This window comes from Petaurus breviceps, unplaced genomic scaffold (genome assembly GCF_028583685.1).
Source record: "Petaurus breviceps papuanus isolate PSGF00001 unplaced genomic scaffold, PetGlider_PUasm1.0 64, whole genome shotgun sequence".
Classification (NCBI taxonomy): Eukaryota; Metazoa; Chordata; class Mammalia; order Diprotodontia; family Petauridae; genus Petaurus; species Petaurus breviceps.
Window position 1 is genome coordinate 2,883,624 of NW_027186428.1, and position 17,387 is coordinate 2,901,010.

Sequence of the window (17,387 nt, forward strand, 5' to 3'; positions counted from 1 at the left end):
AGGATACCAGGCATCACGGATAGAGAAGGCCTTGGAGTCTCACTGTGTGATTCTCGGTAAGTAACCACCTCTCTGTGTACCAGGCAACTCTCTCAAGCAGGGGTTCTTCACTTTTTTGTACTGCATCACATGCAACACTGGTGAAGCCTATGAACCGCATCTCAAAACATTTTTAAATGCATAGAGTACATAGGATTATACAAGAAAACAACTATACTGAAATACAGTTGTCCAAATAGTTTTAAAATAAGTATATAGACTCCAGATTAAGAACCCCCTCTCTGAGGCTGGACCATGATAACTAGCTGATCTGCATTAGTTAAGGGTGTTGGTCTAGGATTCTAGGAGCTTCCAGCTTGTTTGGGGAAAAAAAAAACCCTACACAAACATTTTCATATCTTTTATGGTTTGCAAACCACTACACCATCATTTCACTTAATCCAGAGAGGTTAAAACTTGCCCAGGATGAGCATTAGGTGGGATTTTATTCTAGCCACAGGCCCTAAAGTCAGACCCTTTCAAGAGATTTCAGTGAGGAAGAATGGTGTTGAGACTAAGGCCAATGATAGATGTTGTTAGTGACTATCCCTGGGCTAAGCTTAGGAGAGGGCAGGCTCAGGGAAAGCAGTGTCCATTCTAGGAGAGATCCTTTGCCTCCCTTAAAGCAAAATGACACATCTGTTCAGGCAAGAGAAATGGCAACGATTGAGAGCTGTCCTTGTCCCTCCGAATCTGTGGGCTGTATTGTTTTGAAGGGCAGAGTATGGCTTCTGTACAACAAGGGAAGGCCTGGTACCATACATACACTGTGCCCATTACTCAGAAAGCCTTGAGCTTTCTGTTCAGTGCTTTTGTAGCCTGACTTCAAAAGCAACCTCAAATTGACAAATTATCTGTTGTGTCTGTCTGGGTTGATAACCCCATTAACTGAATTTAATTCTTTGTTTAAATCTCCAGGGTGTCTCCAATAGAACCTATTTTTGTCGAAAATGATGGCAGCAGTAGTGGTTTAGAAGATTCTTCCATTAATGTGAGTCGCCTACCCTCCTGTCCCTGTTATTGCCTTGGAGGGGGTGCTTGTACATGCTTATGAGAGTGGCACGTGGTTAACGTTGCCAGAACTTGCAGCAAATCTGCCCTAAGACCAGCCAAGCACACATTTAGGATGAATTTGCAGCCAGAGTCTATGGAGCTTAGCTCAGGCTCCCCCATCTGAACCAGTGTCTAAGCAATTAAAGGTTAGGGCAACAAGCATGGTGGCAGTGGCAAGAGTCAGCGAGCACCCAGAGGACCTGACTTTTTCGGTCATTAAAGCATTTCTTAAGCACCTACTATGTGCCAGGGCAGGGGTGGGGAACGTGCAGCCTCAAGGCCGCATGTGGCCCTCTACATTCCCAAGTGCAGCCTTTGACTGAATCCAAACTTCACAGAAATATCCCTTAATACAAGTCCAAAGGCTGCACCCAAGAACCTACAAGGCCACATGTGGCCTTGAGGCCGCAAGTTCTCCACACCTGGCCTGTCACTGTGCCAGGTGCTGGGGATACGAGGTCACCAGGGATATAGTCTCTGACCTAACACAGCTTACATCCTTTGGAAGGAGACAGCATGCATACCTATAAATATATACAAGACACAAAACAAATACAAGTATGAGTTCTCTCAGTTTCCTCGCATGTATAAGGAAGATTAAAAATACTTGGAATACTTGTACCTCACTCAGAGTTGTTGTGAGGAATGTACTTTATGGCTCCTCCTGTTTTCAAGATTTCAAAGAAAGAAACAGAGCACAGGGAGGTCTGGGTATACTGAGCCCAGAATCTGGACCAGATGCAATACCGCTGTCTGAGACAGTGAGGTCCTTCGAGGATTTTTGAGAGCTTGAATTAATCACCATCACTGTGGTCCCTATTGCAGCAGGAAAGTGTGAGACCGAGGACAAGACATAGAAACATCAAACTTGGTTATGAAAAATGAACTGGCAAGGCTAGAGCAAATCATGTGAAACCTCAAAGGCTAGCCAAACAAAAGCATCTGCCATCTGCACACCCTTCTCATTTTACAGATGAGGAAACTGAGGCCTTGACTGTCTCTGTGGTTGGCAGGGGAACCCCAAGCTAAAAATAGATTTTTGAGAGGCAGCTACAGTGTTCTTTTAGCAGCAAAAGGGGAAAGTGATGTGTCCATGTCATCTGCTGTGGAATGCAACAAAATGAAATCAGATTCAGTATGAAAAGGGCTTTTCCACTGTTGAGCCCCATCTGCTGGCATTCTTGGAGCCAGGTTGCACTATACTAATTATTGCAGCTTTGTAAACCACAAAGCACTACAGAAATGTGCTTAACATTTATAATGTGTTGCTACAAACATATGCACGATCCCTTTCACAGAAAATGGGGTATGGCCAATTCTAATCTAGAAAAAGGAACACTGTTGGATTAACCCCTAAAACTTCATTTTCAGTGTTAGCTTCAGGTTTATCCAACTAATCCTTTTGTTAGAACAGGCAATCAGTCTGAGACTCACTCCTTTACTTTTACAACCCTGTTTACCCCTGGAAAACACTGTAGGCAGTGAACAGAGAAGGAAGTGAGGGCAGGGAAAGTCTAAGGGATCAGGGCAATCCAGTCTGGATAGCAACCCCTTAGCATGTCAAATATGAAATAACAGGTACTTTGAACATTTAGGATATGGTGACTTGTCAGTGGGGCGCTTTGACGCTGTAGGCTTTGATCCTGGCCACCTAAGGACTGTGAGGAAATCTCTGCTCTGCCAGCACTTTGCTGCAGGGCCTTGGGAAACACTTCTTCAGGGCCTTCATTTCCTCAACTGGCCCTGGATCTCTCTGATAGCTTCCTAAGATTTTTTTCTCATGGGTATCTGAATGCACTGGCAAAGGCCTGTTAGGGGTATGTTTTGGGGAATTTTCAAGAATTCTAGATACACAGACACAGACACACATGTCCATTTCCCTTGATGCTGTCTTCTCTTTCAGTGACAAGTTTCCACAGTGACCTTCCTGTCAGAAGTGTCCACGTTCTCCCGGGACCCACAAGGGGCACAGCTGCTGCTTGGTCACCTCTCGCTGCTGGGAACACCGTCCCATCTGGAGCCAATAGGGCTGTAGTCAAGGCTTGGAGCAACCACCTGGGAGCTGGTGGCTATTTAACAAGGCTTTATTATGGCTGTTCTTGCTGTGGGACTTGCTACTAATCTTTGTACGATCTGTCAGGATCACACAGGACCGTGACCTTCGTGAGTCTTTTTAGGTGACAGGACAAACCTGGGGAGTTGGTCAATGTCCCTGAATGCCTTTTGTATATTTCAGCCTCTACTCTTAAAGGAGAATGCTGCCGGTTTCCTCCTTTTCATCAGTTATTCCCCCAACTCTCCCAGAGACTCTTGTGGGGCTGACTGCAGGGTTGAAGTCTGTGGCTTTGCCATGTACTGAATCTGCATTGGAAAGGTCTGTGCCTCTGTGTATAATATCCTGTTATGTTATTTCATTTGGAGCAATGTGTGTTAATGTATTTTACTGTAAATTTTTTAAAATTAAATTTTATGTGCTCTATACCTTTTATTCTTTAAAATTATCTTTATGTAGAGATACCTTTAAATTAGGTGAATCCCTGTAACAAGGACACCTTTTAAAATATCTTATTCTGTCCAACTGAAGAGCAGAGCCAGAAATTTGAAGAAAATATGTGCACATTAGACTTACTACCCAAGTTTGTCCCAGACTCAACAGGTCACTTTATTTAGGACTTCTTGTCCCTTCTCTGTAAAATGAGAGGGCTGGACTAAATGTTCTTTTTCTTTCTTTATTAAACATCAGACTTGATGAGTCTAGGATCCCAAGACTTGGCTCCACAGAATATCAGGGCTGGGACCTTGGAGACCATTTAGACCACTGACTGCCCCCTTGTAAGGCTCAGAGATGGGAAGTAATTTACTTAAGGCCACAGAGTGGCAGGACCAAAGCTCGGGCCTTTTAGCTCTCAACTGCAGTCAGGGTGGGGAGGGGGAGGGGTGGATTTCCAACCATCAGCATGTTCTCAACCTTCCAGTGAGGTGAAGGCTGCTCACCCTGTGCTGAAATTTTACATCTCCAATGACAATTATTACCAAGCTTCCTTTTTTTTCTACACTAAATTCTTCACTCAACAAGCTATGAAATGTAACTTCTGGGTATGATTTTGTACCGCTCATCATATATGTAATAAGGAATAATACAAATGACAAGATTCACTACTTAGGGAGTAGAATTTAAAATGATATGTGTACGTGCACATACACTGTAACAATACAAACTCATCACATGAGAAGGAAGTGGTGCATTGGACTAGGTCTGCAGTCATTCAAATCCGTTCTCAGATACTCACTGGTTGGGTCACCTTGAACAAGTCACTTAAACTCTGTCTCAGTTTCCTCATCTGTAAAATGGGGACAGCAGCTACACCTGCCCTCCAGGGCTGTTGGAAGGAGCACGGTGCCTCACACAAAACGAGCGCTACCTGGACGTTGGCTATTACGCTTATAATGATTAAGATACTGGATCAAAAACATCATGAATATCTTAGCCCTGCCAGCTGACATAGTCTCCCAAGACCCCTATATGTACTGCTTCCTGTTTAAATGGAGCTGATCTTTGGCTGAAGAAGAACAGCATTATACAGGTAGGTATGAGGAGTACTGAGGATCCTCGGTGACGCAGATAATTCAAGAAATAAGAACACCCTTTACAGCAGGGGTTGGCAAACTATGGCCAGAGGGCCAAACCTGGTATTCTGCCTGTTTGTGAACTGCTGCATGCTAAGAATGGTTTTATGTTTTAAAATATAATAAAACTTTATTTAAAAATGTAAAAACCATTCTTAGCTCAGGCCATATACAAAAGCAGACAGTAGTTGGCTGACTTCTGCTCTATACTACAAAACTGATCATCCTAATTATCCTGGGGATAGAATTTCAATTCTCCCATTCATCTTGAAACCCAGAGTAACCAGACCCTTCCCCTGGTATACTGCTGGGGTGGAAGAATACTCACTATGTCTGCTGCACGCTCGATGAAGATAGAGTTGCCAAATTTAATTTTCTTGATGATCTCTCCAGGAACATCTGTTCTCAGTTGATGCTGTAGAGCTATAAGCTGCTGCAAACGCTTGTCTGGGAAAACATCCTCTGTACAAATGTAGATCACGCCTAAAAAAATGCAAAACCAGGTTTCTTATTTTAACTAGATACATCCCATAGTAATTAGCCCATATCCTCTACCTCTCACCCCAACACAGTTTTTTTAAATTTTTATACTTTCTTATGTTCCTTATCATTTTCCACTCGAGTTCTCCTTGATGCCTCATTTTGGAAAAGAAGTGACTTTGTTTTTTGAAGCACAAGACTTTCTAAGAGGAAAAGGCTTCTTTATGTCTATTATTCTAACCCATGTATGGAAAGATTCATGATGTTTGGTCACCAGGTGATGACTTTTCTCACCAGAGCCCCACTGTGTTGTAGAGACAGCACCCACACCAATAAAATCAAAAGCTCTTTTTGAAATGCTTTGCTGATCACACTGGGAAGTGTAAAGGGGAGAAAGGCTGGTAAGCAAGACAACCTTCCACAACAAGCCTTCCTGCTCTAAAGGAACTTTTGCCACAGATCTGACAGGGACTCTGAAACTGGGTTCATTTGGGCTGTGCATAAAAACAAGGTATCCACCCACCTATATCCATCCACCATCTTCTTGCCAGTTATGAGTCTGTGGGGCCACTATGCTTGCCCTTGACCTATTGATACATCTAGGAAGCCCAGTCACCAGCTCTTTGTCCCTGCATTGTCTATTAGACGTGAACAGACTTCACCCTCATCTGGGTCAGTGCCCAAGAACTTCACCTGTGGTGTGAGGCTGTAGGTCCTAGAAAGGACACAGCAGCAAGCCTGAAGGGCTGACACAAGATTTGAAGTGAGTCAAGGGATGGCCCCTTTAATTAGAAAAAAAAAATCAAGCTGGAAGGGGAAGCCCCTCAGGGTTGCTGTTCCAAAGAGAAACCTTTACCTCTGACATCCACTGTAAGATAGGAGGGCCCAAAATACTGCTATGAAGTGGAGCCTGGGGCAGGGACCTATTGTCCAATCTATGAGCTTCAGAGTGAACTGGGTTTAAGGTTTTGTGGAAGGGAGTGAGGGAGGGAGGAAGGAAGGAAGGAATCTAGCCAGTAAACCCCAAGTTAAATGGGCAGTTTCTGGCCATCAAAATTTACCTTCCTTTGGAGAGGAGGAGGAGGAGGATGAGAAGGAGAGGGAGAGGGAGAAGGAGAAGATAAAGAAGAGAAAGAGCTGAGTTACCCAACTAGCTAGGTCCCCAGACCCAATCAGGTAGCTCAGTCTACTCACAGGTTGTGTTTGTCCTTTGATTTTGAAGAGGACCATCAGGGAGGCATTGCTTCACTCAAAGTGAGTACATGAAAAGGCCTTAGCCTAAAAGGGCCATAGTCTCCCATCGCATCCTGGCTCATCTCTAGTCGTTCTGATGAATATCCAGATCCATACTGGATCCAGATGCCTCTGGAGGAGAAGGCGAGGCTTGCACAGCCCTCCCTCACTTAAATCAAAGTCAACTGCAAGTCATGTCATCATTTCCCTGATGTCATGAAGTCCTCTTCAAAAACAAAGGACAAAACACATATTCAACAAACCAAAACATATTAGAATTCTACTCTTCGTATTTTTAGAATTAAACAAAAGGACCATGAAGATGCCTGTGAAAGCCTGCCAGTTCCTTTCTCACACTTTCAATATCTATACCTTCAAAACTTGGATAGATCAATCTCTTAAAATGATTTTACAGAGGTGAAAAATGAGCTTTATTAATTATTCAAGTCATTCAACTCATTCAAAATATTCAATTTAAATTCAGTTATTCAGATCAAATTATTCAAATCATAATCATTAAAAAACCAGCTTCCTGATCATACCCTCTTTTTTAATTACATCGAGATAACTATAATATACAATAACTATCAGCTAATATTATTAGCTAATAATAGTAATAATATAACTATCAGTATTAAGACATTTTTTTTAAAAAGCACAAAAATATGGGGCGGCTAGGTGGCGTAATGAATAGAACACCGGCCCCAGAGTCAGGAGGTCCTGGGTTCGGATCTGGCCTCAGACAGTTAACACAAAAAATAGCTGTGTAATCTTGGGCAAGTCACTTGACCCCAATGGCCCTCAAAAAAGAAAAAAAAAAGCACAAAAATATGACTGAAAAAGACAGGCTGGTCGTATGGTAATTGAAGGGGAACTGACAATAATCCAATAAGTCTACTAATCTGATGCAGAAAAAGCAAAATTTCAGCATATCTGATGCATTCACTGTGGTAAGCCGGTGGGAAAACATAAATAAGGCTCCTGTACTAAGGGCAGACACAGATGAGTTGCCATTTGTATCACTGGAGGAAGCATCCACATTGATGAGAATAAGTGTATCAAAGAAATAAAATTAAACTGATACGACGTGAGAGTAGAAAGGCTGAGCTGAACATAAAGTAAGATGGGGTCCTTGTGGTAACAACGGCCACAGTGCTACTACTCAGACAGCCCAGTATCTAGTGCTGGATCAGTCCCAAACCACAAGCTTCCCACAGAATCTGAAAGGAGAAGATCTTGAAGGTTACTTGGCAAAAAAGCTTTTAAGTTTGAGGCAGCTGCAAACTTCACCCAATGATAAGATGATGCCTCCAATGGTTTATTGATGAATTTGTGCCTGTTTTCTAGCAGCAAGTCCCAGTTTCAGGCAAGCATGCACTGGACTGTAAAACATCCTATCAAAAAGTAACTCATACTAAGTTTGTTCTACTCCTTTGGCTGAATATGGGGGACCAGAGTTCTCAGATGAAACTGAATACTCTACCAGGGGTGGGGAGAACCTGAGGCCTTGAGGTCTCCAAGTGAGGCCCTTTGAATCCAAGCCTCACAGAACAAATCCGCTTAATAAAAGGATTTCTTCTGTAAAACTTTGACAAGGGCCTAGAAGGCCATATGTAGCCTTGAGGCTACAGGTTCCTCACCCCTGCACCTGTTTAAAAATACTGTACTTCTTTACTACATCTGTGATGTTTTAAATAAAACCTGACTGCATAAAGATCTACATGTTTATATTCTCTATCATTTCCTAAAGTTCCTGAGAAGCACATTGGCATGTTTACTCTGTTTGGAGAAGACCCAACAAGAGAGAGCTTATGTTCCATTCACTTGAGTATCTACAATGTTGCAGGACCCTGTAACCTGTAACTTAAGTGAGAAGTTCTTCATCCTTATTGGGACCTCCATCTCTCAGTAGTTTACTAAGTCATCACCGTTTGCATGGTTATACTGTCTTCCAGTTCCAATCCTGAGTTTTTGGTGAATCAGGTCAATTCTACACCGTCCTCTACTCTTAAATTTAGTTTCTTTGTCTTACTGCTGATCATGCCTTTTTAAACCCCACCCACCCCTTGGATTACTACCAAATCTTTCTCCTTCATTCCTACTTCAATGTTAAACAGAAGCTGGAAGAAATTACAAAATATTGCTGACTAGGTCTGCTACAAAATTTATGATACCTCAAGTGAGTCCTCACAACAGCAAGTCAGCCCTACTCCTCCTTAACTGGTCCTCTGTCGCAATCACCGTAACAGATGTTCAGAGCCTTTTTTCCTCAAGATTACTTTGTAAACCTTCCTTCAGTCTTCTCAGCGGAGGACCTTTACCTCAAACTTGACCAAAAAAGCTGAAGCCTTGAGCTGAGAATGCACTCTCCTACCCTTTCCTTTTGACTTCATTTCCCACTAACTCCTCCCAACTCCAGTATCTGATGAAGAGGGGAGCCTTCCCTTCTTTTCAAGGCCACCTCTTCTAAATGTACTCTTGAAACCACCTCTTCCTGTCTTTCCCAGTCAATTGTCTCCATTATCATTCCCATGATTTAATTTTCAATCTGAATGTTTAAAAATTTGTTTTCTCTAACCTCAATAGATGCATCCGCCCCTGCTAGCTATCTTCTCATAGCAGTACTTCCCTTCTCACTTAAACTTCTTGACAAAGCTCTCTACGATTTATGCCTCCATTTCCTCTCCTGTCCTTCTCTTCTAAACCCTCTGCAATCTGGCTTCTGACTTTGTCATTCAACTGAAATAACTTTCTCCAAAGTTACCAACAAGCTGTTAAATGCCAAATCGAATAGCCTTTTCTTAATTCTCATTCTTCTGGACATCTCTTGTTGCAGTGGGCACTGTTAAGAACCTTCTCCTCTCTGGGTTTTCCTGATTCATGCTCTCTTGGTTCTCTTCCTACCTGTTCTGACCACTTCTACTTAGTAACTTTTGCTGATGGGTGTTGGGCTCTCTTCACTTTTGACATTGCCTCACTTGGTAATCTCATCAACTCCCCTGGGTTCAATTATCATCTCTATGCAGACAACCACCAAATCTGTAGAGCTAGCCCTAGACTCTCCTGAGGACCAAAGCTGAGGAAGGCAACTGGCATGTATTACTTAATTGATATGCTCAGAAGCTTGAACCTTTGTTTCCTCACTCATTTCCTCTTTCACCTGCCACATAGCGTACATAACCAATCGCCTATTATATGTTCCAAACTATATGTCCTATAGGCATCTCAAACACAACTTGTACAAAACAGAATTATTATTTCCCCCCTCAAATGCACCCCTTTTCAAATTTCCCTATTATTACTGCAAATTCTGTGAGGATTACTACCCTTTTATTGAGAGCACCACCATCCTTCCAGTCACCATGCCTTGCAACTTTGGGTCATCCTTTTTATTCCCAATCTTTTGCCAAATATTGTCATTTATACCTCTACAACACCTCTCACCTGAGCTACTTACTGAAATAGCCTTCCAATTGGTCTCCCCAACTTATCCTAATTCCAGCTGTCCTTCATATAGCTGACAAAGAGATTTTCCCTCCCTCCATCCAATAAACTCCAGTGGCTCCCTATTATTTCCAAGTTCAAACATCAATTCCTCTGGCACTTAAAGTTCTTCATAACATGTCCCCTTCCTGATTTTACAATCTTGTTCTTTACTACCCCCCTATACATTTTGCAGTTTAGCAATACTTGCTTATTTGCTATTCTCTAAATGAATACTTCACTCCCATCTTTATGCCTTTCCCTGTGATGTTCTTTACCCATACTAGGAATACTCTCCCTCCTTACCTCAATCTCTTAGCATCCCTAAGTGCCTTCAGGACTCAGCTAAAATAGCACTTTCTGTAGGTTATTCAGTAGATACCACCAAGGCCATTTAAGCAATGGAAAGTTCCCTATAAAGGACCTTGCCATCAAGGGCTAAGATGTGGCAAACTCAACACAAACTCTGTATAGGTTAGTATAGTTTTACAAATATCTGCTAACATGCTTGTTATGTAAGCTGGGTTAATTTTCCCCTAAAAAAAGCATTGAAAGCACCCTTAAGACTTAATTGGGGGGAGGGGCGGCTAGGTGGCGCAGTAAGTAAAGCACCGGCCCTGGAGTCAGGAGGACCTGAGTTCGGTTCTGACCTCAGACACTTAACACCCACACAAAAAAACTAGCTGTGTAACCTTAGGCAAGTAGCTTAACCCCAAATGCCCTCCAAAAAGGCAAAAAAAAAAAAAAAAAGACTTAATTAGGCCAGCAAATGAAGGCTTGAACTGTTGACACAGCTTCCAGATTGCCTAAGGCACAAAGAAAGTTCAGGACACAAGGATGCACAACTAAAGAGTTTCTGCTACTCTGAGAATCAATATAACTGAGCAGGTGCACCTCTGTATGAGGGCTGGAGGAGCTGTGTCCAACTGAACCAAGGCTTTATCTTTGCTAAATATCCTTCTTATGCTATTGTTAAGTAAGTCTCTTTTTGCAAAATGTACATCATTCCAAACTAGAGTCTGAAGCCTTAGATCTAGCCCAGAACACTGCCAGAGTTACCTATATAATGTGTGATCTAATAATGCATGATGTATGACCATGCATATGACTTAACTGCTCAAAAATCTTCAGGCTACCCAATATCTACAGGATAAAATATAAACTTCATAGAGTAAGACCTATTCATGATTAAAAATGATAAACAGATGACAAGGAGACCGTGTAGCACGGTGAATAGAGAACTGGTCTTTGGGTCAGGAAAATCTGGGTTCAAGTTTTACCTCCGACACATATAAGTAGCAAAATAAGTGCCAATCTGCAGTGGTAGAGGTTGTTTCTTTGCCTGGAATTCCCTAATAACAATAAAATCAAAGGAAAGGTCTCTAAATAGCTGACATTTATGTAGGCCTCAATGGCCTTCAAGTATTTTACATTCTATATCTCACAGCCCTGTGCCAGAAGCAAGACAAGCATTATTCCTATTTTCCAAATGAGAAAACAAAAGTTCAAAAAGTTAACAGGCCCACAATCCCACAGATGGCTATTATATCAGCCTGAACTCGCTCCCAGCCCTCTTGACCTGTGTGGCATGAAGCAGAAGAGCACTGGCTTTGGACTCTGAGGACTTGGCACCAATACAAACTCTCTTCCTCATGGCCTATGTAGCCTGGAACATTCACTGGATTTCTCTGGGCCTCGACTGTCTCAGCTGTAAAATGGGATGGTTGGACTCAGAGATTTACAATTTCACTTTGAGCCTTTAATCCAACCAATCTTATTGCCAGGTGAGTGCTCTTTCTACTCACCTATACTACAGACAAGTATATGGTGTTGGTTGATACTGCTGAGAGCTTAGCCAAAGGAATTAGACTGGGTTCTATTAGCCAAAGAAGTTAGGAAATGTTTAGCTCTTTTTCCAGTGTCATCATCTGTGCCACTATTAAGGGAGAAATGCCCCAAACTTGTGAACATTAAATTTTTTTTCAAATGCTTTATTAACTTCTGATTTACATCATTCATTTCTACCAGATTTTTGAGTTACAAATTTTCTACCCATTTTCCCCCGACCCTCCGCCCCAAAATAGCAGTCCCACAGGATATCCCCTCCTCCAATCTGCTCTCTCCCATATCCCTTTCGACTTTTCCAGGGGATCTCTATGCCCCAGTGCCTTGTGTATCTTATTTCCCAATTATATGTAAAATAGTATTAATAATAGTATATATATTTAAACATTTGATTTTAAAACTGTGAATTCCAGATTAATTTGCTTCCTCCCTTGTCACCCACCCTTACTGGGAAGATAAGCAGTTCAGTATAGGTCAGACATGTGTGGCTAACGCAAAACAATAACATAGTAGATATATTGTAAAAGACTGACTATATTTCCCTCCCTCCTATCCCACCTCCCACTATTCTCTACTTTGATCCTGTCCCTTTTCAAAAGTGGCTGCTTCCAACTTCCCTCCCTCCCAGCCTGCCCTCCCTTCCATCATCCCCCCTCTCATCCCCTTCTCCCCTACTCTCCTGTAGGGTGAGATACCCTATTTAATGTATATTTCATTCCCTCCCTGAGCCAAATTCAATGAAAATAAGGTTGACCCATTCCCTTTTGCCTTCCTATTCTTCTCCTCCATTGTAACCATTTTTCCTTGCCTCTTCTATATGAGGTAGTTTACCCCATTGTGTCTCTCCCCATCTCATTATATTCCTCTCTCACCTCTTAATTTCACCTTTTAAGTATCATCCCTTCCTATTAAATTGGTCCTGTGCCCTCTATCTATGTATACCTATAAACATATATACACACATTCACATATGCATTCATATGCCCATATAGACATATATATATTTCTATTCCCTTCAACTACTGAGAAAAGTTTCATCAGTTACAATTATTGTTTTTCCATGTAGGAATGTTAATAGTTCAACTTTGATAAGTTCCTTATGATTTCTTTTCCGTTTCCCTTCTTTTGTTTGCTTCTCTTGTTTCTGGTGTCTGAATGTCAGATTTTCTATTCAGCTCGAGTTTTTTCATCAAGAAGGCTTGAAAGTCCTCTATTCCACTGAATGACCATATTTCCCCCTGAAACATGATACTCAGTTTTGCTGGGTAGGTGATTCTTGGTTTAAATGCCAGTTTCTTTGACCTCCGGAATATCATATTCCAAGTCCTTCAATCCCTCAGTGTAGAAGCTGTCAGATCCTGTGTTATCATGATTGTGTTTCCACAATATTCAAATTGTTTCTTCCTGGCTGCCTGTAATATTCTCTCCTTGATCTGGGAATTCCAAAACCTGGCTATAATATTCCTAGGAGTTTTCTTTTTGTGATCTTTTTCAGGAGGTGATCGGTGGATTCTTTCAACCTCTATTTTGCCCTCTGGTTCTAAAACATCAGGGCAGTTTTCCTTGAGAATTTCTTGGAGGATGATTTGTAGGTTCTTTCTGTCATTATGGCTTTCAGACAGTCCAATAATTTTTTTTTTAAGCAATCGGGGTTAAGTAGCTTGCTCAAGGTTACATGGCCAGTTATTTCTGGGTGTGGTGTTAAGTATCTGAGCCCGGATTTGATCCAGGTCATCCTGACACTGGAGCCGGTGCTCTTGCTGAGCCACCTGGCTGCCCCTAAGCAATTGGGGTTAAGTAACTTGATCAAGGTTACATGGCCAGGTGTTTCTAGGTGGGTGCTAAGTGTTGGAGCCTGGATTCAATCCCCAGGTCATCCCAACACTGGAGCCAGTGCTCTTACTCGCTGAGCCACCTGGAAGTCCAATAATTTCAAAATTATTTCTCCTGGATCTATTTTCCAGTGAGATATTTCACTTTGCCTTCTATTCTTTCGTTTGTTTGGATCTGTTTAACAGCATCTTGATTTCTCATAAAGTCACTAGCTTCCATTTGCTCCACTCTAATTCTGAAGGAATGATTCTCCTCAGTGAGCTTTTGGGATTCTTTATCCATCTGGCAAATTTGGCTTTTTAAGGCATTCTTCTCCTCATTGCCTTTTTGAGCCTCTTTTGCCATTTGAATTAGTCTATTTTTTAAGGCATTATTTTCCTCAGTCAGGCTGTTAACTCTCATAACTTTCTTGCATCATTCTCATTTCTCTTCCCAATTTTTTCTCCACTTCTCTTATCTGCTTCTTAAGGTCCTCTATGGCCTGTAACCAGCTCGTATTTTCCTTTGAAGCTTTTGGTGCAGGAGTTCTGACTTCACTGTCTTCCTCCTGTTCCATGCTTTGATCCTTTTTGTCCCCAAAATAGGAGTCTAATGTTGGATTGCTCTGCTTGGTCTGCTTCCTTTGCCTGGTCATGTTGCCACTCAATTACTTGACTTTTGGGCTTTTTGCCACATTAGGACTCTGCCACCAGACAGGGGAGCTTCGTTCCAAATGCTGGGGTTTTCTCAGCTGCCGAAGGTGTTAGTTGGGTTCCCTCTCAGAGTACTCCACATGCTCTGGCAAGCTGGTCGCATACTCCAGGACCTCCATCCTAGACTGCAATTCAGGTCCAAGCAGGTTAAAGCAAGAGCAATTACCCCCCAGACTGGTCGCTTATTTCCCCTACACTCTGCAGGCCAGGAGCTGAAGCTGCCACATGGCAGTGGCTGTGCCACAGCCCTCAGTGGCTTCTCCCTCCAGGGATAAAGGCTGACCACACTCCCAACTACTGGATCCCAAAGTCCATGCTTCACTGACCTCTCTCTGTGTCCTTAGCATCTATGTGTTGATAATTCTGGATCACCACAGCTGTTGGTGATCTGGAGTCCCTCCAGCCAGTGGCTGTCAGGCCGCCCTGGGGCTAAAACCTCTGGCTCGTGTGGGGCCAGAGTCGGCTCCCAGAGTGCTGCGTGCCAGGCTGTCTTCATAGGTTAGCTTCTCTGTGTCATTTTGTGGGTTCTGTAGCCCCCAAGTTTGTTCAGAGTCCCCTTTTACATGAATTGGAGGTGAGAACTGGAGCCCTGTGGAAGCCATCTTGACTCTGCCCCTTATGTCTCCATGAACACTAAATTTTACTGACAATGATACATCTGATGCAATTAAGCAATTTTGCTAAGCACCTGCACATGTCATGTAAAAGGAAGTAGTCTAGATATTGAGGATAAAAGCTTTTCTTTTCCATGTGGCCTTAGGCAAGTCACTTAACCTCAATTGCCCTTCCCCTTCCAAACAGAAAAAATTGTTTTTAATTAAATTAAATAAATAAAAACAAGATTTTATTTTTAAAAAAATTATATGATAAAATCCCTACCTTCTAAGTAGTGACTGGGGGGTTGCGGAATGGGAATATATTTCAAAGAGACTAATAGGACTGTCATTGGCTTTTAAAACAAGAACATCTTATGAATTCAATGAAAAAGACCAAATTAAATTGGCTTTTTTCTATCATTCAAATCCAGGCAGATAGAAAACAAAACAGTTCAGCAAACCAACAAGCACCATCATATGACTCTGCAAAATGGCACCAAGATTAGCCAGAGACAATGTGTCCTATTTTCTTGTTTAGCTGCCAAGCCACAGAAAAGAACAAAGAGCTAGTCCAGAGACAGAATATATGGAACATATTTGTTTCCTTTGAGAACATTTATTATGCAACTGAATGTTGGAAGTCGTGGCAAGTAAAATAAATTCAAATGTTTGATAAGGGAATGTCATATTTAAACAATGACATATCATTCTCTTAATTGACAGTGTAAGAAGAAATTGTAGTCCAATGCTGGGACTTTTGGGAGGCCAGACAGGAGAGACCTGGGGTCACTCCTCAGCATCTCCAGCTATTTTTTTTTTTGGAGTTAGTGTGGTGAAAATTTTTGGACATACCAACTTGTTTTGCATGACTATGCATATTTATTACAAGGGTTTTGCTTTATTCTTTCTCCCCTGTGGAAAGAGGAGAGGTGTGAGGGAAAGAAAACAAATTCTTATTAATTGGGGAAAAAAAATTAATTCCAGAGCTAGTATGGTTTACTAGAAAAAGTGTTAAACTAGAATAGGCCAAAGCAGGTTCAAATCCTGGTTCTGACATTTATTGGTTCTGTCTGTGGTGACAGTAGAATCACTTAATTTTTCTGAACTTCAGTTTCCAAAAAGGGATCATAACATCTGCACTAACTACTTCATAGAGTTTTGAAAACAATTTTTTTTTAAAATTTTGAGCATTAAATGTGAATCATTATCATTAGCTGCAGTAGTAAAAAGGAAAGGAGTTAGAAGACCTAAGCAGTCATTAAGAAGTTGATGTGCACTTGGCAGGAGGTATCTAGTGGAAGGTTCCAGCAATTTGTCCTTGGCCCTATGCTTTTCAATGATTTTATCATTGATTTTCATAGAGATAAAAATGACATGGATATCACACATTTAGATAACTCAAAGCTTGGTGAAGTAGTTAATGTATGAGACAACAAAGTCTGAAACAGAAAACACCTTAATTGGGTAGAATGATGGCCAGGTGGTGGAGTGTGAAAGAGCTCTGGCTCAAAGATGGGAAAGGCAGGGGCCCTCCAAACAATGTTAAGGTAACACCTCAAATGCATTCTGGAGGGGCAGGACCAACAAATGGACAGAATGAAACACTTTTTCATACCAAGACAACTTAGGAGGGTGGCGGGAAAGGTTTGTCTCACTGGGGTAACAGTGAAGCACAGATCAGCACAGGCTGATCACAACAAGCCAGCAATACGCCTTCGAGAAAAATGAATCAGAAGCGGCAGTTTATGGAGCTTTCAGGCCACAGACCTAAGAAGGTGCCTGACAACTAGTCAAGAAGATTACAGGGACCCCTTTGCTGGTACTGGGCACAGGACTCCGCTGCACTGCCCATATGCAGTTCCAGATCACAGTGCCAGGGTGAGGAGAAGGAACACTAGCACATGAGTGCATGCAGTTACAGGGGAGCAGGGGACCTGGTCACAGTCCCAGGGTGGAAAAGAGTGCTTGTGGCTGCTCACAGACCAGAGCATGAGCCAGGAAAGCAGTGACCTCACCTCCCCTTAGACAATAATCAACCCAGAAGCAGAGCCCAACTTTAACATAAAGTTTTTTAAAAGTCAAGATATAGGCTGGAAAAATGAGCAAAAAACAACAAAAAAGAACTTAACCAAAGAAAGTGTATGGCAACAAGGAAGAGTGAAACACAAACACAGAAGACAATGACATCAAAAGCATCTACATGCAAAGCCTAAAAGAATAATGTGAATTGGTCCCAGGCCATCAAAGAGCTCAAAAAAGGGTTTTAAAAATCAAATAAGAGAGGTAGAAGGAAAATTGGGGGGAAAATGAGAGTGATGTAAGAAAATCATTGGGGCGGCCAGGTAGCACAGCAAGTAAGAGCACCAGCTCCAGTGTTGGGATGACCTGGATCAAATCCGGGCTCAGACACTCAGCACCACACCCAGAAATAACTGGCCGTGTAACCTTGAGCAAGTTACTTAACCCCGATTGCTTAAAAGAAAAAAAAAATAGAAAATCATTTAAA

General features: G+C 42.0%; 2 protein-coding genes across 10 annotated transcripts in view; one reads left to right on the forward strand and one right to left on the reverse strand.

The window, feature by feature from the left end:
* KLC1 (kinesin light chain 1) overlaps positions 1–3,571 on the forward strand; it is a 108,541-nt gene extending 104,970 nt beyond the window's left edge. The window contains exons 15-16 of the mRNA XM_069103789.1: positions 958–1,030; positions 2,996–3,571. Coding sequence (XP_068959890.1) covers positions 958–1,030; positions 2,996–2,998 — 76 coding nt within the window. The 3' untranslated portion in view covers positions 2,999–3,571. The remainder of the gene's footprint in view (positions 1–957; positions 1,031–2,995) is intronic.
* The window catches only part of XRCC3 (X-ray repair cross complementing 3), a 64,755-nt gene that overhangs the window by 1,989 nt on the left and 45,379 nt on the right, over positions 1–17,387 (reverse strand). For all 9 annotated transcript variants that reach the window (XM_069103806.1, XM_069103802.1, XM_069103801.1 and 6 more), the window contains one exon: positions 5,048–5,202. In XM_069103806.1, the coding sequence (XP_068959907.1) occupies positions 5,048–5,202 (155 nt within the window). The remainder of the gene's footprint in view (positions 1–5,047; positions 5,203–17,387) is intronic.